This window comes from Cynara cardunculus (genome assembly GCF_001531365.2).
Source record: "Cynara cardunculus var. scolymus isolate 2C chromosome LG 2, CcrdV1, whole genome shotgun sequence".
In the NCBI taxonomy this organism is placed as follows: Eukaryota; Viridiplantae; Streptophyta; class Magnoliopsida; order Asterales; family Asteraceae; genus Cynara; species Cynara cardunculus.
In genome coordinates this window covers 17139193-17164784 of record NC_037529.1, presented here as the reverse complement: position 1 = coordinate 17164784, position 25592 = coordinate 17139193, and the positions used below count along the sequence as shown (strand labels likewise).

Here is a 25592-nt window from a genome sequence, read left to right as displayed (position 1 = left end):
AATATAACAAGACGAGCTCCATGACACCAATATTTAACTCAACTCGTTCTAAAACTTGATTAAATATTTCAAGCTGAGCTGAGTTGAAATGAACCATTTGGGACACACTTTTTTGATCCAATCAAAATATAAACATTATCGAGTTCGAGTCAATAAACGAGCTAATCAATCTCAAGTTCGAGCCCATAGTGAGCTTATAAAGCTTGATTTTATGTTTAATGTAACTTAAATTGGCTAAAGAGCATCAAGCTTGAACGATGAAAAAGTATTCAAACTCGAACCCTATTGTTTGAGTCGAACTCGAGTTTGGTATTATTTTTTTCAAGCAAAGCTCGAACAATCTACTACTCAACTTGACTCGTTTCGCCCCAGGTTATAAGGCTTGTGCTCTATCATTAAATGAGTTCTAGTTTTTCATAGAGTTTCTCAAATGGAATGGGGACATCAATGATGGGCTAGGCATCTTAATCAAGTCCCTTGAGAACTTCATCAATAGGAGTGATTATGGGTTGGGTTGATCGGGTTGAAGACATTTGAACAACTCAACCCAATGTTTGCTGTTTGAAAATATCTTAACCCAACCCAACCCAACCCAAACCAAAGTGCAACCCAACCCATTAGTCGGGTTGATACTTTGGTATATTAAAATATTCTTCTAACCTTGAATATGCTATTTCTCTACTCATAATTTCTTTTTCATCATCAACCATTTGATACAACTTATCCATATTTCTTACGTATATCACATTTAGTTAATTTTCTCAATTTACATATATATGTTCACATTTACTGAACATATATACGAATGAGTTATATACAGATGTGAATAGAATGAAAATATGTGTATATGAAAAACATACATGATAATGTAATTGCCTAATGTATACTGTGAGGTCTAATATGAGTCAATCATTTTAAATAATTAATGTTATTTACTAAAATAAAACAAAGGGTAAATTGGTAAATATATATTATAAAAATAAAAGAATCAAAACCTACATCCTTTCATCTTCTTCCAAAAACCACACCACCGCCTTCACGTCTCTATATCCCAATCTTCATCTAAAATCACGCTCCACATCCCGATATTTACCATTCTCAAGAAATCCAAACCATCTTCTCCATGATCCATCTCATAATCTCAGCACCCTAGTGAATCCACGAAAACCCTCTTCTCAATTACCTTCAAAACAAACAAAAATCAAAGAAAGATCACAGATTGTAGACGATTTCGAACGTGTGAAGACATATGAAGAAATGATCAAAGCATTTGAATCCATGGATGCTTCTTTCGATCACCATGAACTTGGCTTAGCTTCCTGTAAATCGGACTCAAACTCGATGAAGAAGGTGAGTATCCAGAAAAAGTTTTACATTACGCCAATAAATCTTTAAAAATCTTGGATGAAATCGACAATGATTCGTCTTTACCACTTGCTATGAACTTACAATTGTTGGGTTATGCTTGTTATAACTTAAATAGGTTTAATGAAAGTTTAGTGTATCACAGGTTATCACAGTGCACCAGCTCTGTTTCTAAGAAAGAGCGCCCAAGAACAATTTTTAAAATGAGGTTTCTTCAACGATAGGCCTCCAGTAAATCACACCTGTGTTTGGGTTGTAGCAATCTCAAATGCACGCTTCAAGACAATTATGGTCGAGTGGAACCCAGAGTTATTTGATTGTGTAGGAGCAGTATTGGATCCACCCTCATGTGATGGAACATGAGTCCCGCCTCCATCGGCTGCAGGCTCAGATTTGTTCACATAGAAGGCAGGTGGAGGCAATACCACAAATGATTCTTCCATAGCCTTATTTCATGAACTGTATCACAATATGCAATTTCATTATTTTCCTTGTTTTATCAAGGTGTATCACAATGGATTTGATTTTGTTTTTATGGTTTGAGTTGGTATCATAGTTGGTATTACAATGGTATCACAGTATATCACAATGGGTATCACATTGTGTATCTTTGTGATTACTTGGTATCTGTCGGAATAAAGTACATAGGAGGCCGGAGAAGAAGAGTGGAGGTGAGAAAGAGGAGAGATGAGTTTTTTAAAAATACCTAAAATGTTCTCTAATTACAATTTTAACTCAAACTACCATAATTATTAGTTTCCTTATTTATCCGTTGATTTGTGGTTGAGATTGGATCTCACAGTTACCACAAACTAATCAGTTCTCCCTTGAATGAGCCCACATTTACTGAACATATATACGAATGAGTTATATACAGATGTGAATAGATTGAAAATATGTGTATATGAAAAACATACATGATAGTGTAATTGCCTAATATATATATTAATAGAAATTCAACAATCATTTTAAATCAAAGAAATAAAAGGATATCGGGTTCATCGGGTTGGGTTGAGTTCAAATAATAGTAACCCAATATCAACCTAATACCTACGGTTTGACAATTTTACAACTCGATTAGACATCGAGTTGTTTCGGGTTAGGTTATTTCGCATTGAATTAGGTTGATCGGGTTGGTCGGATTTTTGAACACCCCTATTCACCAATAATGTCCTAATGATGTGATAACTTGTACAGAAAGTTTATATGTGCATGCTTTAATAACTTGTATATATTCGGTGATGAATTGAGTTGGTAACTTGGTGATACATATATATATACATACATACATACCATTTCTGTTTTATATCCTCTCATACATTTGATTCATTCCAATCGAAATAAAAATAGTGGGACCCAGATAAATTAAGTTGTTTCCTTGCCGGAAACGTCTGTATGAAAAAATATATATACGTGGAGTGAGAAGCAATGGATTTGGTTGATAAAGTCGATATTACCCTCATCAAATTATTTAATGCCTATGCATATATGTATATGGTGGTACACCCTTCCCTTTCACACTTGAATGCGCCCATCATAATACTTGTGTTCATCTCAAATTCGATCTCTTTGATGTTGCTATATTTATTTATTATTGGTTATCAGAAGAGTACTCGTACAATGTTGTAAGATATATTCCGATTTTAATGTTACATTTTATTTATTTTCTCTATTGAGTATTGATATAATATGGTTTTACGTGGTTTTAAGAAACGATAATATTTTTCTTTTTTCAACGAAATATAAATTTGAAAAAAATATATCGATATTATTATTAAATTAACTATTTAAAAGTTCTAGTTATCTGTATAATTTCTTTAATTCAGTTCTTTATTATAATTTAATTTAAATTTAATAACAAACTGTTGGTCCCGTTAGGGTCTACAAGATGTGTATAACAGTTTGTAGAAGAGGAGGATGAATATAAATACAGTAAACTTTTCAAATTTAAAATATATATTGATAAAGAAAGATCAATACAGATTTTACAAGATTGTTTGCGGAAAAATAAGGTAAATAAAACTTATATAAACAATCTAAAGTTACACACTAATTCTTAGCAAATAAAGAAAAGATTTTCTGTTAAAGACTTAGAAGAAAGTAAGTTCTATCTGAGAGAGAACTATTTAGAATACTACAAAGAGATTCTAACTTGCTCTTGAAGATGCGTGTATTGTGTTCTTAGATGTGTGTGTTCTTTTACTTAAGCGTAAGTAAGTTCAGAGTGAGGAGTATCTCTGCATGGATATAGAACACATATATTTATACACATTTCATTAAATGGACATTTAATGCAACGTGGTAGGGTTTGAACGTGTGTCAAGCCTTTAGAGAAAGATTTGTTCTTTGCTACAGTAAATAATAAAAAAACCTATTCATGAGTAGACATCCTTTCACAAAGTTGGTAGGTACTAGAGTCAACTAATCGGCTCCTTACCGTACTATCTTTTAGAAATGGTATGAGTTTGTCATTTGTATGTATAAGGACAAGACAAAAAACAATCGTGTTCAACAAGTTTCATTTGAATGCTGAATGCTGGAATAACCTGAAGGTCTCTTCAGCATTCGCTGAGGCTTAGGCAGTCTTCACACATACGTAGACAAGGTTGTAATCACTAAATACCGCTTCAGATCACGTACTCGCCAATCTCTAATCTTCAGTTTCGGTCTTTGACTTTCGTTGAAGGTTCTTTGGTGTGAGTTTTGTCTTCTTGAAGTATCGTTGTCACTGATTGGATTTACATTACAAGTTCTTCAGCGATCATTGAACAGACTTAGTGATGATCGCTGGAATTGAAAACAGAAACATAAATACTTCGTATAAGGTGAAAAGAATTATCATCAAATCAATGAGAGAGATGATCAACACAAAGTAATTTATTTTTGTTTAATAATATAATTTTATAGAGATGATAATTAAGTACTATGTTAAGACTCAATGATTATCATAATTATATTTTAATTTTTTATATTTAAAATGAGATGTTTATCATGTATTTGATTATTTTTATCTGCACTTAGTAACACGAACTCAAAAGTAAAGCTTTAATAAGTTGTATTTACACATAATTTATTTGTAATATTGAATTTTAAGTAATATGTATCAGTAAACAGTACTTCATGCATAAAATATTGGTTTTAAGATTTTTTGTCAAATGTTTTATTCAAAAATAAAAACATTATTGTTTTTTCAAAACCATGTAAAACCATATTATATTGACAGAGACAAAGAATAAAACAAAGTATTAAAATCGAAATGTATCTCGTTGCATTGTGCGAGTATCCTTTTAGTATTATATTATACTTTATTTTGTATTATAATAGAAAAGTATTCGCGCAATGCAGCGAGATAATCTCGATTTTAATATTTTATTTTTATTCTGTCTATGTAAATGTTATAATACGGTTTTTATGTGGTTTTGAGAAATGAATAATGTTTTTATTTTTGATTAAAATATAAATTTGAAGATATCATAAAATTTCGAACATAAATATATCAATATTAGTATCAAAATGACTATTTAAAAGTTCTTGTTTTCTTGTGTAAGTTATTCAATTTAATTTTTTCTATTATAATTTAATTTAGATTTAGTAACGATGTAATTTATTTTTAATTTAATAATATAATATTTTATAAGAATAATAATTAAGTATTCTGTAAGAACTCAATGATTATCTTAATTATATTTTAGATTTTTTATATTTAAAATAAAATGTTTATCTTGTATTTGACTATATTTACCTACAATTAGTTACATGAATTCAAACATAACGTTTTAATAAGTTGTACTTATGCACAATTTATTTGTTATCTTAAATTTTAAGTAATATGCATCAATAAATAGTAATTTATACATAAAAAATGGTTTTTGTCAAATACAGTATAAATATTAATATTGAGTGAATTGTATTAATATAAAATATATTTGTTATTTCGATTTTATCTTTTAAAATTCTGTTTTCAAAAGCTTCATTCTGATATGTATATAATAAAAACATCTCAGACAAGTAAGTTATTTAAAACAACTGGAAAAAACTCATTTGTTACAAAAAAAAAAAAAAAGTTATGTTACAATTTTTATTCACAAAGTTATGATAATTCTTTTAATTAAAGTATGTAAGTTTCATATGTCAATGACACATGTCATACAGTGATACTCTTGAAGAATACGTAAACTTATAGAGTTGCACACAGAGAATGCATATGCTTCAATATGATTATTGGATCATCAGATACCAAAATAATATTGATATTGATTATTAATTATTATTCTAATATAATAACTAAAATATGTGTTAAAAATGTAATTATGATAATTACATAATTTTATATGTAAATGTATTTTTTTATTAACATTGTAAAATCAATTTAAATGTTATTAAGAAAATAAAATTAAATAAAACGTTATGGACTTGAACGTCTTACAAAATGGGTTTATGGATTAAGGTGGACCCGACCCCTATTTGGGGGTTACGGTTTATCCATAATTAGTATATAGTTTTAGGTTATCAATTAAACGTAAACAAATCTTACTCTTTTATGTTAAAACACATACTAGATAAAGGTTTTTGTCTAGCACTTTGTTGAGGCCAAACATGTTCGTTTGTGAATTATTGTAACACTTGGTTTCTGGTGCTCCATTCAAAACCGTCTACAAACCCTAAAAGGTAATATTCTAAAACACCCTCCTGATTTATATTATTTAATATTATGTACACGTTATGGGTTTTGATTTAAAAAAAGTTCTCTAAAAAGCAACTTATTTTAAATCAGGTTGTATTTTCCATAGCGTTTTGATATCGGGTATTTTTAAACGAAACCCTACAAAATAAATATCTATCAAAGGCATAATACAATCCCCAAAATAAAAATATATAAAAAACCTGAACTGATTCTGTAAAATAAGAAGCAAAACGAAATACAATCTATTTGATGTAATTTACCCTTGATGATCAACATAAAAAAGTTCTTATATCTTCACAAATATTTACAGTTTCAAAGTTTAAACGCTCGTGATTATGTTTAAATCAAATTAATGTGTGACCCTTTTTTTTTATTAACTTGGATATCCAACCCGCTATGTGAACCGACCTTAAAACTACCGGCAAATGGCTCTTTTCTTATAACACAACAAAGGGGCATGGCCCACTTGACTCTCGTTTTATGGAAATTTTAGGTCCACGATAACTTATAAACATAATGTTATATTGCATGTGGATATTAATTTTGATACTTGTAATTGCTATATTGCATGTCAAGAAAATGTACCATTAATTATATGTGTCCATATCTTAATGATGATATACACCTACTTCATATTGGAATTGCGACATGCTTTGTACATCAAAGCAAATGAAATAGTTCCGCTACACAGGCTTTTGATAGGGTTCAACTTTTCTTTAACATACAATTTTATTGTTAATAAATTATTTTAATTAGTATTAATACCTTATTAAATTAATTTTAATATTTTTTTATCAAATTAATATTAATTTAATAAAAATATCAGACTCAATTTCTTATATTTTATCTTATTAATTTGATAAATATATATTAAAATTTAATTTCTTATATTTTATCTTATTAATTTGATAAATATATATTAAAATTTAATTTCTTATATTTTATCTTATTAATTTGATAAATATATATTAAAATTTAATTTCTTATATTTTATCTTAACTTTGCTTTATATATTTTGCCAGATGAGCTCTAGGTGATTTCGTATGGAATGATGCAAGAACCTGAGCAGTCATGTGCCATGTGTGGCGAGGAAGATTTATAAATCCTTATTAGAATGTGATATTTGAGTTAAGATTTTATAAAAAGGTATATATAGTTGTAAAAATACTAATATGATTTTAAAACAGGTTTTGGTGATTTTTCATCCTGTAATTGCATAAAAAGAGATTTTTCACTAGACTTTCAAGGTCTAACTCTCATTTTGTGTTTAAAATGTGCGTTGCAAGTCAGGTAATTTCAAGGGATAAGGGAAACGGAAAAATGTGAATTTTCCTTTTATGTCTTGCATGGATTATGAAGAACTTATTATCTGTTGAGTTTTGAAATACTTGTTATATATGCAAGTTATGTACAAGAATGTTATGGAAAATTTGGTTGTCAATTTTGTATTATAGCTTCCTGTACTTATCGGGACCAAATGCGTACTTTTTGAGTTATTCATACATGAAATATATGGTTATTATGCAACCTGGATCTTGAGGTGTTACATGTTAAATGAAGGTAAGAATTAAAACGCGGTAAACATTTATCAGATAACTTTACCTTATCGAATGTACGCCAAGAATTGAGAAATTTTAACTGGTAAGAGCTATAAATGTGAGTGACGTCTTTTATGCGGTAAGCACTTACCGGATAAAAATGTTTCATACGAAGTCGTTTTAATCGATTAAAACCTTACCCGGTAAATTAAGTCAAAGTGTTAGATTCTTACCTACAAATAGTGATAGCCAAAATACGATCCCCCTGGCCAGCCAAAGCCGATCCCAGGCCGAAACAGTGTCAGTCGTAACTAGTCCCGGTGTAACCGGTTCCGGTCCCGTCGAATACACCAAGTCCCGGTTAAGGGTTTTTGTAAACGGTTATGGGTAACCGGTCCCGGTCCCAATCGGTCCCTACAAAAAAATATTTTTATTTTATTTTTTTAATTTTTTTTAATAATCGATTTTTTGAATGCATTATAAATTTTTTAATTGGGTCCCTCAAATACACTTTAAAAATACGTTTTATTATCATTAAAATTACATTCGAATATTCAATTATTTGAAAATACACTTATTCATCATTGGTATCCTATGTGGGGTTGATTTGAAGAGTTCCGGTCTCTTGAATTCTTCTAATAGTCTATTGGTCATCAAGGTCATTAATGTTGAGTTCCTCATCATCGTCATATTGTGAGTAAGTGTCGTCGATATTGGTAGTTGGCAGCGTGCTTAGTCCCATGGCGATTTCATTTTCTTCCAAATTTTCCTCCATCTTGTGAATCTCCACCTCTAACGATATCGTGTGTTGAATTCTATCAATGTTATCCAAGTAATCCTTCAAACAAATGCAACACTCCACAGACTCCGGCCCTAGTTTTGTCTGACGTATCGAAATGATCCTGCCACTAAGAGAAAATGCGGACTACAAAGCTACGGTACTAGCTTATATTGTTAGTATATCATGTGTTATTGATATATGTTGAGAATTCAATAATAAATCACCCGTTTTACTTATTATTAGTTAGATTATTTTCCTTTTATCCCTATTGTGAGTCATTTTTATTATTTTCCTTATATCTTTGTTATTATAGAGCTAAATCATGTGGTTAACTTGTTGGTACTCAAAGAAGGAAGTTAATGGAAGTTTTTGCTTAAAAGCTTGGTGTTATAGCATTGGAGCAGCAGCGATCTGATACATGCGTGACTTTTTGAAGATCTTATTGATTAAGCTGCTACATTTTTGTGCTTTGTGGAAGACAACTGGAGATGCTGACTTTTGATTAAAAATATGTGATTAAATATTTTGTTAGGATTTTTTATAAGTAATTTGTACTTTAGATGCTCTTATTGTACTTTTTGGGTATTACCCATTGGGTAATACTTTTGTCTTTTTGTGGCACCTTTGGGTATAAAAGGAGGTGTTTGGTTTCATTTGAACAATACAATGTAAGGTTAAAATCAGCTCTCCAAGGCTGATTTGTAGAAACATTTGGAAGAAATACAAGTTATTGTTCTAGCTTTTCATCTTCAATTTCTTATCTTTTAATTTCCGTTCTTTACATTACGCTCCTTTACGTTTATTGTCATTTATATTCCGCATTTACGTTCTTGTCATTTATTTTTTGCAATCTATATTTATGTCTTTACTTTCTATCATTTATTTTACTTGTGATTTACATATTGTTATGAGTAGCTAAATTTCTAGCTTGGGTGTGAGACGGAAATGTGAGACTTTCAAACCAAAATAAAGTAGCTAAGTGTTTACGTAAACGATGTTCCATTGTTTTATTCGAGTTTTTATAAAAACCAAGTACACTTCTTGACGGGTTGATCACTTTGAAAGTGTTAAAGTGTCATGGACTTATAAATAAATCATTAAACGCACGTCAACTTGAATGATATAAGAGGTAGACTTGAGAAAGTTGCCGACAATGAAACTTGTCATTTATGTCTTTCAAACTTAACTCCTGACGGGTTGTTCACTCTTTAAAAGTGTCAAAGTGCGATAGATTCAGAAATGAACTATCTAGAACACACGCCAACTTGAATGATATGGGAATCCATTCGGAAGAGTGATTTTTAACAAAGAGATTTGTGTATCAATATATTTTGAAGACACCATCTTGTCACTTTCCCTGGTCCGGATACCACATAGATATATGGGTTGAAAGCTATAATATATTGCAATGGTGAAGTTCGAAAGGAATATCTTCAAAATAGATGGTGGAACTAAGTTTTGAAACATTGTTTGCTGTAGCATTCCTACAGCATTGGCTACTGGAATTTGTGTTTGGGTCTCACCACAAGTCTTACACCCTTGCTATCCTTATATATTATGTTTTCTGTATTAAATCACCTGAATATCAAACTGAAGTTTTCAAAATCATCATCTGAAATCATCTCTTTCATTGGACTCTCAGTAAACTTTTGTTACAATCTCCGTAGACGATAATCCAGTATTTTACCACTCTATTACTTTGAAAGACGATACTGGGCCATTTTGTATACTTGTTTTGTGGTCCATTTCTTTAGTCTAAAGGTGTGCAATATAACCGACCAGTTATGCATGCCAAAACAGGGAATTGGGGTTGTTTTTGTTTCCAAAAATCTATTTGATCAATTTTTTCAAAATCTTCGACATTATTTACGAGACATCCGGCTACAAAGTTAGTATGCACATACATATTTAGTTCACAAAAAACGTTATCAAATCTACTTTTTTTTACTTGATTCATTTAAAACCTCGTTTATTAAATTAGTCATAAACTCTTTCCGACTTTGGCGATGACCACTAGATGAACTAAAACTCGTAAATCCACGACTTGAAGAGCTTTGTTGTTGGTTTCCTTCCCCAAAAAAATGTTTATAATGATCAAATAAATCTTGAAAATTACGATTAAACAAACGTCTTTGTTTCGTTGAAAAAGAATTAGCCGTAGCCGTATCTAAACCAAAGGCTACACGTATTTGTGTAATTAAAACTTCAACACCGATAACATTTAAATACAGGTTTGACACCGCAGCACAAAGAAAAGCAAATGGGATGTTCATAAAATATTTTAACAATTTTTTTTATTGAATTCATCAACCTTCCCCAATCGTGACGGTATTCATATTGTGCAATCTTAATTTCCAAAATATATAATTGATTTAAAAGTAAATGGCTTGTTGGATAATAAATACAGGATAAAAGTGTTATCGCATTTTTAAAATCGCCTAAAATATCGTACGATCCTTCAACCACGGCCCAATTAAGATTCCCAATAGAATTTTGCGGGTAATGGTGTTTATAAAATGAAAAAGTATAATTTTTTTGTTTTACCAAATTTTCAATCGTAAAATAAGTCGAATTCCATCTAACGGGCATATCGAACCTCGGTCCCAAAGCTTTAAAACCAACGTATTCGCAATATTTTCTATATTCCGCATCATTTTCTTACCTTTTGTGAAAATTCACTGCAACATAAGTCTAAACTTATCTATTACATGTTTACAAGTATTTAAACCGTCTTGAACGGTTAAATTTATTATGTGTGTACAACAACGTGTATGAAATAATTTACCGTTTAAAAAGATGTCAAATGACACTTTAATTTTTCCACACATAAATTGTTATTACTAGCATTATCAAATGAAATACTAATTATTTTAGCAGATAAATTATAAAATACAATATATTTTTTAATAATTGAAAATTGACGTGCACCCGAATGTGGCGCACCAAACGGTTCAAACACGATTACACGTTTGAATAAATGCCACGATTGCGGCTCCATCCAAAGTGCCGTTATGCATATATAAGAAACCAACAATCCGTGTGGTGTGCTCCATACATCACATGTTAAAGAAATGTTGTTAGGCAAAAGAGGAAACATTTGCTGCATTTCATCTCGACACATTTTTCACATTTTAATTGCATCACATCTAAGGTTTGACGACCTTATATCGTGGTTGTAGTGTTTTTTAGATCAACTTCGTAATGTGAGGGTTGTCGAAATGTCCCAAAGGCAACCCGACTTGAATGACACATTGTGTTATCATTTATCGGTTCAACTAGGCATCAAACGACCATATTTGATCTTGAGTGTCAAGTATCAGTTGACTTGAACTGCCTCCGACCTCAACCTCGGGCACGTTTTTTCGGTGTACCGCCTTAAAGTAGAACTTTCTTCCGCCGTAAGGAGAGTTTGACACATTTTGCATTGTGCCTTTCTTTTCCCGTTCGTGGGGATCACCAAGTTGTATGAATTTCAAATCTCAGACTTTCATCCGTGCTCAGCGAGAACTTGGGCAACTTGTTCGTTTGATGCATCATGTTGTTCACCGGCCATTTTTTGTAAGACAAAGAGAGAAAGAAATGAGAATTGTAAAGTGGAAGCGAGAAATAATTACGAGCCGAAGTCACAAAATACAACGAGAAACTGAGAATTGTGAACATTATTTTGCGTTTTGTAAGTTGGTATGTAAATCCATACTCCATGACACTTATATATATGGTTTAGAATGCCAAAAATACCAAAAAAAAGGGTCAAAAATCGGTCCCAATGGTCATAAATGGCTAGTTTTCAAAAAATCTGGCCGGGCCGGGTAGCTTCCGTCCCATAATCGGTCCAGGTCGGGCGGTCCCTAAAATCGCTCCAAAATGTAACCGGTCCTTACTGGTCCCAGACCGATCCTTTGTCGGTCCCGATTCCGGTCCTCCGACGGTCCCGGGCCAGGCCAGGTCGGTTTGGCCATCACTGCCTACAAATATGGGATTTAGAAATCTCATGCGGTAGTCGGTGTTTCACAAAACTTTGTTTATAATGTTGCTATAAATATGTTTAAAAAACTTGTTTTAGAATAATCAATTAATAAAAAAAAATAGTTTAATTATTTTTATTATTGTTCTTATAAATCCTTTACAATAAATTTCATTTCAAATCATTCAAAGCAAACACACAAAAATCTCAAATTCCAAATTCTAAATCCCTCCAAAACATTCAATCAAGCTAGATGGACCATTATTGTTTATTTTTGTCATTAGACAAAATTTTAATGGCAAGATTGATTTTGACCAGTCTTGAAAACAATATGTTGAGTCATGTAATCAAATATAATAAGGTATCGAATTAAGTCTCATTTAAAAGAATACTCCAAATATATTTTGGGTACACATTTTTTTTTCGTTGTAAAATTATGTTATGTATGATCTAATTTTCAATCATTATGAATAAAAATTGATTTGAAATAGGAATGACCCAAAACCCAAAAAAATGATTTAAATCACCTCACCTTTAATGCTTTTAATTTTTTTTGGATATCTGGCCTTAGAAAGGATTTGCAAAAAATGAATCATATTCTCTCCACCTGTAACTACAATTACAAAGAGGTTTGTTGTTATACACATTTCACATAAAAGATTTGTTTTTCTACGAATGATTGCATAATCGACTAAGACCAACATTTCGCATGGATGGTTATTTGAATCTACTGTAAGTAAAAATATTGTAGATTTTATGACATCTTGAAAGAATTTGATATTTTTAAATTGAATAAATTTTAATGACTTTTTACATCCCGCCGCATTGCACTAATACACAACTAGTAAATTATAAAAGAAACGTTAGATGTGGTATTGGTACCACTTTTAAAAGATAAGTGAATTACATTGGTGTGAGAGATAATTATAAATATTTATATAACTGTTTTGAAATATAAGTCATATTGTATCGATGTAAAACCTAAAGATTTCAGTATTTGGCCTTAAGTTACAAATATGTGTTAAAATACACTGATCTCATCTTCAAAAAGGTCCTCTAAACTATAAGTTTTATGTTCATTTTGCCTCTTTATCTATCAATTATTTCTGCCTTTCGTTGTCATTATAAGTGTTTAACGAATGATTACTGATTATGGCGTTTTTACTTTTTGATTCCACATTCAACTTCCCTGTTTGTTACTATTAGAGGGACAACTTTTCTTGATCTAGGTCATTTCATCTCTCTCATTTTTGTCATCAAAAGGAAGTAGCGAGTGAAGGTGACATCTAAGGCTTAAGTAAGGGAAAGAAAATTTTGAGCCTTGGTGACTTGCCCCTTAGGGATGGTGATTTGTTGCGACCCGGTGGGGAATCTGGTTCACCCGACCCGAACGGGGATGGGGATTCCCCGCTAAAACGGGTCCCGGGGCCGGGGATCCTCGGTAGACTCAAACCGGGGCCGAGGACGGAAGATGTTACTCAAACCAAGGCCTGGGTCGGGAATCCCCGGTAGAATCAAACTAAATGATATTATTTTATGGGGTTTGATCGGGTTTTACCGGGATTTGACCGGGGATTGCTAGAGATTTGACCGGGGACAGAATGATAATCCCCGTACCCGCCAAGGACCAGGGCCGGGAGATGTTACTACAAGCTGGGGCCAGGGCCGGGGATTACAAAACCCGCCCCATCCTCGCCCCATCACCATACCTTTCGCCCCCGATTGTAGGAAGCCCACTCTACAGTCCCACTTCATCGTCATCTACGAGATTCGAGTTAGAAATCATCCCCGATTCTATGATTTAAGGAATTTTCAGAGGTAGAAATTGAACTCAAATATTTTCCTTATCAACACCTTTGAAACTCGGCATGAGTTTGTTTATTTTGGGGCAAAATGAAAATTGTGTAAACTATAGGGTATTTTATGTACATTCAACCAAAACCATTAAAAGAGCAAAGAAGAAAATTGGAAAAGAAAAGTAAAGAAAGCTTGGGGAACAATAAAAGTCGGACGAGTATAAGATTTGCCCGATTCAGTTTGCCAGTTTTTGATTCTTCAGCTTAATTCAACTTTGCTTCTTCCAGATCTCCATTAAGGTTCGTTATTCATCTCCTCTCCATATTTAGATTTGAATTTTGTTTATCGATTATGGAGTTTCAAGGATTTAATTCTAGGCTTATATTTACTCTAAGCTCAGCTATGATTAGTTTACGAGGTTAATGCGGTAGTTTAAGCTCCACTTCGCCCACTCATCTATCGGTTTTTGAAGGGATTATGAAATTCGAAGAAAAAAACCCTAATTTTTAATCGGTTTGGTGGATTATTGGATTTGTGATATTTATAATGTAGGTTTAATCTTATTTGGTACTTATGGTTTTCGTGTTCTTTAATCTAAGATCATTTGAATTATATAATGGGTATTTCGGGTAAGATGTCATGAGAACTTCCAGGACTTTTTTGATACACCGTTGTAATGGGTGTTTTGGACTTTTGGTTTCCTGCAAGATTGGTGTTGCTTTTTAAATCGTGTTTTATGAAATAACCTCTGAACCCAACAATAATTCAATTAGTACTGTATTGCATACTTTTTATTCAGCCCATCATAATGTATATTACTTTGCAAATTCATTTCATCAACATGTCAAAGAGAGATATATGCCTATAGATTATATAGGAGTTAAAGTATCTCTTATTTCTAATGTTCTTCTACAAGATTGTTAGTTGAGATGGATTTTAATGATGAAATTACTTCAACTCGGGGGTTTACTTCAACTCTTTGAAGGCTGTTGGAGAAATATTAAGGGTCTACTCGGTTCATAGTATAATTAGCATTAGGTTCTGATGATGATATATGGGTTCTTTTTGCTTCTAAAAATGGTTGTAAATGCTTTGTAGTTTTCTGGTGGATATAACCCCATTAGGAGACCGGGACCATGTGAAAGATTATCTGTACTTAGAAAATGGATTCTAATGACATTAAGGGCCATTTATCAAACACCTTCCAGCCTAGTGGTAAAGGCTTGGGCATGGCATAGTCATGAACCCGAGTTCGAGCCCTGGGAGGGGAGTGTTGGCGACATTTAAGTGGGGCCATGTTTAGCCTCCAAATTTGCCGGGGATTAGTCGGGCTTTGGCCCGGACACCCTTACAAAAAAAAAAAAAAAGGGCCATTTATCAAACGCTTACCCGGTAAGCGCTTACTGGTAGAATTTGACACTATCATTTAGGCACTTACTTACCGGGTAAGATTTTAGTCAACAAAAATGGCGTCGAATGCTACAATTTTACCTGGTAAATGCTAACCGTGGTAAGAGTCGTCGCCCTCACTTACCAGGCAAGACTCTCGGTCCTTGCCTCGCTCATACCGGGTAAGATTCTTGGTCCTTGCCATATTCATCCGGTAAGCTAATGTGACTTTGTAAGCTCTTACCCGGATAAGTGTTTGGTAAATGACCCCTTAATATGATCTAATGATCTACTGGTTATTTTTTTGCACATGTTGAATGCAGCACTCACTACAACAAAATCGGTTTTATAGGACACCGTATTATATTGAAGTTCTAATATACTGCTTAATAGGACTTAAGTTTATAGGATCAAACAAAACAATTGTGTGTCCTTTAAAAATGTGTTACATAGGTTGCTTTTGGATGTCCTAACAAGTATTTTGCAGAATTTTGAAATAAAGTCTTTTTATGACATTATTTGAAATAGTGGCGTATAAAAATAAGTGTCCTCTAAAAAAGATGTATTCATAGAACACTTCTAAAAATATTATATAAAAAAATGACAGTACACTTTTAAAACCTTTATATAGGATGCATAATTGTCCGGTCCTATAAACCAAGTCCTAAATCAGTCAATTAGGACATTTAGACATCTTTGGTGTTCATTAAAGCCGATTTTGCTGTAGTGACTGTCTCTGGCTTCCTGTCAAACCTAATGCTTCAACAACTGGGCAAGGTTGTAGACAGTAAACACATTCCCTGAGTTCCATCAAATAATGGAAAATATTTAGATGTTCATATATGTGAAGTTGTTTTCAGGAATTATATATACAAAGAATGTTGTACATTGCACAAATCGAGCCTAGGATGCAGGTTTTCATATGTAGCTACTAGTTTTGTTGAACTTGACCAACCACTGTTAGGCTATGTTTCGCAAACTAGCCAATAAACTAGCTGATAAACTAGTCATGCTTGGTAGAAACTAGTGATAAGCTAGATAATGTAAAATGATGTAAAAGGACATGATGAAAATTAATTGGAAAAATATAAGTGGCATTAATTGGAAAGAATTTGGAAAACTCCCCTGCAGTTTATTAAGAAGTAGCTTTTCCAAAAAAAAAAAAAAAGACTAGCTTACGACTAACCAAACTGGGCTTTCTCGATAAGCTAAAAATAAGCTACCTAACATGGCCTTAGAGGTTTGTCACTAAATAAAGGGATCACACCCTTACTTCAGCAAGTCCAAATCTTTTAGTTATATAAACCACCAAGACATACACCTAGAAGTTTCAAGGCTTCATGACGTCATTGTAATGTTAACACGGTTTATTAACATGCTAGTACCCTGTTCTACATATGTAGTCAGCCTACACAGATTGCAGGCATTGAAAATAGGCCTTTTCTTGGTCTTTATTCCATATGATTGGAAGTGAATGATAGTGGAGGTGAAGAGTTGAGCATAATCCTAAAAAAGATTAAAGAGGCCATCTTTGCGGATCGGATCATCCCTATAATATACAAAGAAAAACTCCAGATATTTGAGATCTTCTTGTTGCTGCATATCTTGTTTGTACACGTCTTCTCTTTGATTTCGATGAACGCTTAACACATGCAAGTCGGACGGAGCTAACTGCAAAAACCCGTCCTCAGTTCGGATTGCAGGCTGCAACTAAGGAGAAGGATCCCTCAACCCGCAACAGAGAGAAGAGGATTTATTCAATCACATAGTTTGGGCTCCTAGAATATGGCGCGCTTGGTGCTTTCTTTTTGATTGTACCGGCAGGCCCAATGAATAAACAGATTCATTAAAAATAAAAGATATGGTCCTTCTATTTATTAATCCTTTATTCCCCTTTTACCCTTCCCATCTTTTATCCCCATCCCTTTCTGATCTCCATCTTGCAAGACATTGATATCCCCAAATTCTCCAAATATTCGACCATCTCTGTTCTCCATCTCTTACACCGGTTTCTTCTTCATCTATTCGGTTGCTTCATCTCAGTCGAGAAAACCGTCTCGAAGCCTCGTTTTCATGCTTCTTCAGTTTTGGTTTTGGGTTGGTTACAACTATTTTGGATCTGTGGCCTCCTCGTTCTCGGCCTGGATCTTGTTTTTATGTCTTAGTTACTGATCTTGTATTTGGGTTATAGGTTTTGGTTACTGATCAAATTTTGGTTTTGGGTAGGTTACAGCTATTTGGTTACTGATCTGGATGATCTGCATAAATTTTGATCTTTTGGTTACAGATATTTTGTTCATAATTTTTTTTTTATCTTATCTAAAGATCTTTTGGTTAACAAATATTCTTTGGTTATAGATATTTTGGCTTGGTTACAGATCTTGTTGTTCATAAAAAAGTTTGATCTTTAATGTTGTTTAAATCATAGGGTAAAATAGTCATTTTCATTATTCTAGATGGTTTATTCACCACAACAACCGAACAAGAATTTAGATAAACCAATGCAAACAACTTTATCCATACAAAACCAACCGAACAGCCCCTTAGTGAGTTGGTTGCCTATATCTTATTATACATTCTAGATTTCGAAGATTTAAAACATTTAATTTCGATAATGAAACATTTGTTCTCATGAGTCATAACTTAACATGCGAATTGATGCTAAATCCAATGCATTTTCTTCAATAGATTGGCTTGTAAACCATAAAGAGTTCCCATGCTTGCGATCTTCGGAAAAGAAAACCTTGCATTGTTTCTATTTCCTGAATTACTGAGGCTGCTTTCAAGTTTAACACATTCTCTTTTTGTGTCCACAATCCTAAATGCTAGATGTCGAGAAGGTATGACAGCCGTACAACAATCTTCTCCCCAGAAGGTCGTCTCTACCAGGTCGAATACGCAATGGAAGCCATCGGAAATGCTGGATCCGCCATTGGAATACTCTCAAAAGACGGAGTAGTCTTGGTTGGTGAAAAAAAAGTCACCTCAAAGCTCCTTCAAACTTCAACCTCGACTGAAAAAATGTACAAAATCGATGATCACGTAGCTTGTGCTGTCGCAGGAATCATGTCCGACGCCAACATCCTCATCAACACTGCTCGTGTCCAAGCTCAACGCTACACTTTATCGTACCAAGAACCAATGCCCGTAGAACAGCTCGTGCAGTCCCTTTGCGACACCAAGCAAGGGTACACTCAGTTTGGCGGGCTCCGCCCTTTTGGGGTCTCGTTTCTCTTTGCAGGATGGGATAAAAACTACGGGTTCCAGCTTTACATGAGTGACCCGAGCGGCAACTACGGTGGCTGGAAGGCGGCAGCTGTGGGTGCCAACAATCAAGCGGCTCAGTCGATGCTAAAACAGGACTATAAGGATGATATCAGTAGAGAAGAGGCTGTGCAGTTGGCACTTAAGGTTTTAAGCAAGACAATGGACAGTACCAGCCTTACTTCTGAAAAGCTTGAATTGGCCGAGGTTTATTTGTCGTCCTCCGGGAAGGTTAAGTACGAGGTATGCACGCCCGATGCCCTGAGTAAGATGTTGGTCAAATACGGTGTGACCCAGGCTCCTGTGGAAGCCTGATTTGAGTTTGGTTTGCTGTGTTGGACTTGGTTTGCATAATGTTTTCAAGTTGTATTCATGGATCTTGATTTTGGTATGGTATGGGATGTTTAGGGTTTGAACAACAATTGGCATATCGTCTTATTAGAACAGCCGATTTACATTTTTTTTTATTAACCTGGATATTCAACCCGCTATGCGAGCCAACTAATCCCAGGACAACCACTTGTTTTGCAGATGGTCTGGAGTCACCGCATTTGAACCTCCATGGCCACAAGGGGATTTTTATTTCTCCTTGGATTTGAACTTGGGACCTTCTGGTACTTTTGACCTTTAAAACCAAGTTCAAACCAATCAGGCACCACTCTTGTGGTTACAGCCGATCTACTTTCTGAATACAATTGCAGGCAAGAATTGGTTCATTAAAACTCTCTTTTTAAATCTAAATTATAATGCAATTTTGAAATATTGGGTTTTATTTTACGGATTTGTAAATTTGATATTTTCTAATTTTAATAAAATCATGGGGTTGTTTCTTTACCTCTTAATAGTTCCATTAAGAGGCAGCATCTGAATCATTAAGAGGTGAATTTTGTTTGACAAAAAGCAAAAAAAAAATATGCATCTTAATGGTTCTAAAACCATCTGAATGATTTTGTATCCTCAGTCTCCCTTAACCATTAAGTGTCTTGATTTCATTGTAAACAATTACCAAACAATTATATTTTATTTTGCATTATATCATTAATGCCTCTTAATCATTCTGACCACTTAATCATTCTACGCTAAACAATTCAGCAATGCCAAACAACCCCATAGTAATTTTCCATTTTCGATTTACAATAAGCTGGATGGCATAGTACTCGACTAGTTACTGAAAAAGGAGCCTCTCATTCAAGTAAATCAGAAAGTAAATGAAGAACTGAATCAAGAAGAGTATCAACCACTGTCCTTTCCTGATAAAAACACTACTAAATACCTTATCAACAAGTCAAATGCTCGGAAGTCAACCATTCTCGTGCGGCCACCAGGTCCGGAAGCACTGTAGCCCCGGATTTCTTCCAATTCTCAGCATCGGGTGTTTTGAACCTATCCAACAACAATGCATGCATACCCACGCTTTTCGCTGGTACATAGTCTTTACGCATGCTGTCCCCAATGTGCAGGACTTCTTCCGGTGCCACATTTCCAGCCCTTTCTAAAGCAATCTTATATATTTTCGGATCCGGCTTTTCCACACCCTCCAGACCCGAGAAAACGCCAAAGTCCCATTCAGATCCCTGGGTTCCAAAAATTGATTCAATTTTCAAGGTTTTTGTAGCTGGCACTACAACAAAATCGAGTTTATACGACGCCAAAATATGTCTAAATATCTTAATAGACTGATTTATAGAACCAAACAATTGTTTACAGGATTACCATTCAAGAGAGTTCTTATAAGTCACCCATATTTTTGGAGTTCTTAACCATGGTTCTTACCTTGAAATTTGTGTAAAATGACATTTTATTAGTTTTATATATATATATATATATATATATATATATATATTTTATTTTTATATCCATATTATTGATGTCCAAATAAAACAAGGGACCCACAAAAAGAGGCTATTAGTAGTCGCTACCATTGTGGAGTTTCATGGTAGATCTTAATTTGCTGAGTTGGCAATGATGTGACCAGAAAAAGTGTAAGAAGAAGGTTCTTATACGTCGCTCCATTAGAGATGCTCTAACAAGTAATTTAGAACACCTTTAAAATAAAGTCAACTATTAACATTTTTTATATGAGACTTCTAAGAAATGTCTCCATGAATTTTTTTTAGAAGACAATGGTTTTTACAACACTTTTTCAAAGAGTGTTATATAAAAAATTTAACTGACATTTTTTTTCAAAGAACATCATAATCGCCCAAAAACGTCCAATAAACTTATTTGCAATGCTTTTATATAAGACTTACAATCGTTTGTTTCTCTAAAAAGTTTATTAGGACACTTGGACATTTTGGCGTCCTATAAATCCAAACTTGTTATAGTGTAATATTTGAAAGTAGTAACTAACTAACTGACCTGATTTAAGCCGAGAGCTGGAAGAATTACATCCGGATACCTGTACTCAGCATTGCTAACTATTCCAACAGTCACACCCTGTGTACGAAGCCATCTTAGGAATGGTTGGGAATCAGGGAAGACGGTGTAAGGTGCAGATGAACCGAAGGTGGAGTATATGCGCCTGAAGATCTTCTCAAACGTCTCTTCGTCAAAATCATATCCTGCCTAATCGAACATTATATCATTCTGCCTCTAAACATCTATTCATGTAACACAAAGATATTGCATTCCAAAAAGAGAGGTATAAGTTGACTTTTAGGATCAACTGAAGTACTATATTCTCAACATTCATTAGGCTATCCTTTGCAAACTAGCTCATAAGTTAGTTGTTGTCTGATAAGTTAGCTGGTAGCCAAAAACTAGTCATTTTGGTATAAAATAGTGGATAAACAAGATGATAATGTAAAATGACGTTTTAAAAATCTAATTGGGAAAGAAAAGTGGAAAAAAGCACAAACTTATTGAAATGCTACTTGAAATAGCTTTTCGGAAAACTAGATTATTGGTTATGGTTAACCAAACAAGAGACTTTTAATAAACAAAAAATAGGCTAGCTTATGGTTGCCAACACAAACTGGGTTAAACACAAATTCGGCAAGTGTTTACCAGAAAAGAGTCACCACCCTCGCTTAAGGAAAGGTTCTCGATCATCAAAATAGCATAGTATAACAGTTTCTTAACTGGTAAGTGCCAACAGGGTAAGGGCCTGTTTGTTAGCATCTTAATGAGCTTAATGGGACTCGCTACTTATTCAGTCAGTTATGACTGTTTGGTAGTGACTTAATGATATAGAAAGTGACTTATTCAGTAACCTTCAGGGAGGAGCTTTATGCAAAAAGCCGAAAAAATTCCAAACTTGTCCTCCCGATTAGAAAAAAAACACTCCTTCCATCTATAGACCACTTCCAAACAAAAACCTTTCCAATATATACAGACAAATGATCCACACAAATAGCTATATCCATACAGGACTTCATGAAAAACCAAACAAACAGCCCCTAAGAGTCACACCCTACCGTGTAAGATTCTTGGTCAATAAAAAATGGCACAGTAAGGTTGTTGGCAAAGACCACCATCTCTTATAAGCGTTTAGTGACCCATTAAGAAAGTGTGTTTATTAGTCACCCTATCCAGTAAAAAATTGCAACATCTACTTTATCTCAAAACCTTGGTACAAAAATTCATGTAAGAGTAGCATATGTTACCTTGACAAATGAATTTCTCACACAACTTTTCCACCATACAATGTTGGGCATTTTCTCCGCATGCCCAAAACACGGATGTTTCTTCACCATGTCCGTGTACGCAAGCTTAAAGCCATCATGCACCCGCTTGTAATCCGGGCAAGGAAGCCCTATGGCTTTGGCGGCCATGCAATAGTAATCACCGAGTTCCCCCTTGTACGCCATCAAAGTCCCCGTCACATCCACAGTAATACATCGCAACTTTGCTAGGATAGACATCTTTAACCCGAAATTTCGGTATTTTTTCTTTTAATCAAGATGACAGAACAAGATCATTCAGATGATTATGTTCCTTAAAAAATCAAGTAACCCCTGCATTTTACATCAGAATGATGAGATCATAATCTAATGAGAAATATATGTAAGCAAGATATCAACAAAACAAAAGTTGGTATAATTTTGTCAATATTATTTGAAATGAAATCCAATAGCACCATGAAAAAATGGACATTTGAATCTTAATTTAAAAAACTTTAGACAACCCTATTCTACTTTCTTTAATCTTTCCGATCAAATCATCGATCGTTCCCAAAATTCAGCATATGAACCCTTGATAGTTTGAGAAACATCTGATCCGGGAAATCCCTAAAAATCAACCACAAGGGTTGTGGCGTAGCGGTTGAGGTCCAGGGGATGTGATGGAATATCCCAATCTACCCTGGGTTCGATTCAAAGTACACAACAATTGTGGCCACTGAGTTGATTTTCTTGTGGTCACAGTTTGCCGGAATAAAAAATCCCTCAAAAATCTACCAATTCCTACTGCAAATTCATTTGAATTCTTATTTCAAGATCAAATACACTCCTTACAAACTATAAATCATCACAAAAAATCAAATACGTAAATGAGCAAAAACTGATTATGACAAACAAAATAGAAGTTAAGAAGTGATCATCAGATCATCTCGCTCTGGATTAAAGTCAACCATAATCGATCTTATGCCAAACAATCCTAGTTACCACAAATTTCTACATTTCCCCCAACTGAAAAAGTTAAATCCAATGCAAGAAAAGTATACCATTAATGGGCAGCAGTTGATAGTACCAAATCTTTCTGGATCCCAAATTTCAAATGGAAAACGTATTTATATCATTCAAGCAACATTAACACAGGGACAGATTCAATCGAGCTTATTGCATAAAATCATCCCCAAGATCAAAGTAACAAACTCCCACCAATGAATATTCAAATCAAGCAACATTAACACAGAAAACCCATAGACTGAATCATCACAAACCCACAAAAGAAGACAGAAATGGAATCAAGAAAGGATGGAGTAAATACCCAGAAGTTGAAATGACGAGAATCTGAGTGGCTTTGTTTAAATCGCCATGAACGAATTAGAAAGCGAAAGAGCTTTCACTGCTCTTTTATCTAGTAATAATCCTCCATGGTTTTATTCCTTCAAAGCTACTCTCCAACTCTTTCCCGCGGCGCCCAGGGATGAGGCTTGGAAGCGGAGAGAGGGCTGTTGTTTTCCCATGGGAAGGAATTTAGTTACATTAAGGTCTCTATACTTACAAAGTTTGCTGGTTTTTCCTACTTTCACCACTTCTTTTCAATTTGCACCATAAACTTGTTTTTGGTTTTTTATGTGGATAACTTTTGCATATCTTGACTAGTTATATAAGTTCCTACAGTTATCAACGCAAAAAAGACATCAATAAATCATAAGTGTGGTGTTTGATTGGTTTGAGCTTGGCTCCAAAGGTCAAAAGTACCAGGAGTCTCAGGTTCAAATTCAAAGAGTAATAAAAATCCTCTTGTGGCCACGGAGATTCAAATGCGGTGACTCCGGGCTATCTGCAAAACAGATGGTTGTCCTGATATTAGTCAGCTTGTGTAGCGGGTTGGATATTCAAGTTAATAAAAAAAAAGTCCTCAATATATTTATGAGATCTTAAAAGCAATTAAGAAACGAAATTGTTACTTTCATTTTAAACAAGCGTCATAATTTTAACATTTTAGAAATTTGGATATTTTTGGAAAGTTGAGGGCTCCAAAGTATTTTTCATAATTTGTTATTTGAGAAAACCATGGACGCAATCCATACCTACGGTTTTCTTAAAACCAGTAATGCAATCGTGCGCCATACGACACAAAAAATCTTGAGTTTAAAGTCGAAAAATTGAAATAGCAATCATGTTTCATGTTAAATTAGTATTCTATGTCCCTCTCGATCTCGATACTAACTCTATGAATGTATGGTTCTTGCGTAGCTCAGTGCATATATGGATGAGTCATGCATTGACTATGAAGTACTTTGGTATGGATTTCAGTCTATTATGTGTATATCATCCAAAAGATACTCTATAAATATCATTAGCAGTTTTAGTGCTTATGAAAGATGAACTGTGTCAACCTAAGAAACTGTACATCTTTTATGAAAGATAAATCTGATGAATGTGCTTATCAATTGGTTTTATGAAGTTTAAACATGGTGCTTTAGAAAGTTGAATATTTACAGTAAATAAGTTGTAAACTTGAATTTTAAGAATATGACTTAAATGTTTTAGAACAGAGTAAAGATGATATTCGAGTAACAACATTGCGTGCAATGGCCATCAGCCATATACCAACAAATTCAAGACATACCTTATAAAGTTCATATTATCGGATATTGTTTTTAATATATATATATATATATATATATATACATACTTGGGATCATGTGAGACCAAAGGTTTTTCGTGAAACCCGTAAGACCAATTCTCAATCCTTGGATTACATCTACAATCTAAACATTCATAATCACAAAATTGTCACCGTGCAACTTTAGACCATTAGATCTTTAACTTATAAAGTTGATCAATGAATATAAATTGGTCTCACGGGTCTCATGAAAAACCCTTGGTCTCATTTGAACCCAACTATATATATATATATATATATATATATATACACACAGAGAGAGAGAGAGAGAGCTTGGTTCAAATACTAACCAAGATTTTTGTGTTAACTTTGTTAACCAATCTTGGTCATTGATTCTTACAATAAAGGGTTGTGATTAATCATGATAAAAAATTAAAAAAATTTAAATTTACAATTTCAAAGAACACATGTGAACAAAGGGGAAAAGGATATTTAGGTAAAAAAATTTATGTAACTCCCATATCATTAATTGGGAGTTACAAAATCAAAAAATCTCATTATTTTTATTAA

The 25592-nt window shown here is 33.7% G+C and overlaps 2 protein-coding genes across 2 annotated transcripts; one reads left to right on the top strand and one right to left on the bottom strand.

Annotated features, from left to right (window-relative positions):
- The first annotated feature begins 14325 nt into the window (after positions 1–14325).
- LOC112507399 (proteasome subunit alpha type-4-like) lies at positions 14326–19249 on the top strand. The gene is made up of 2 exons (XM_025111975.1): positions 14326–14428; positions 18348–19249. The coding sequence occupies exon 2, from the start codon at positions 18348–18350 to the stop codon at positions 19095–19097; it is 750 nt and encodes a 249-aa protein (XP_024967743.1). The 5' UTR covers positions 14326–14428; the 3' UTR covers positions 19098–19249.
- Positions 19250–19944: 695 nt separating this feature from the next.
- On the bottom strand, positions 19945–23910 carry LOC112506896 (haloacid dehalogenase-like hydrolase domain-containing protein 3). Its single transcript, XM_025111220.1, has 4 exons — positions 23715–23910; positions 22391–22741; positions 21144–21350; positions 19945–20356 (listed from the first exon to the last, which is right to left on the bottom strand). The coding sequence occupies exons 2-4, from the start codon at positions 22646–22648 to the stop codon at positions 20060–20062; spliced, it is 762 nt and encodes a 253-aa protein (XP_024966988.1). The 5' UTR covers positions 22649–22741; positions 23715–23910; the 3' UTR covers positions 19945–20059.
- Positions 23911–25592: the final 1682 nt, after the last annotated feature.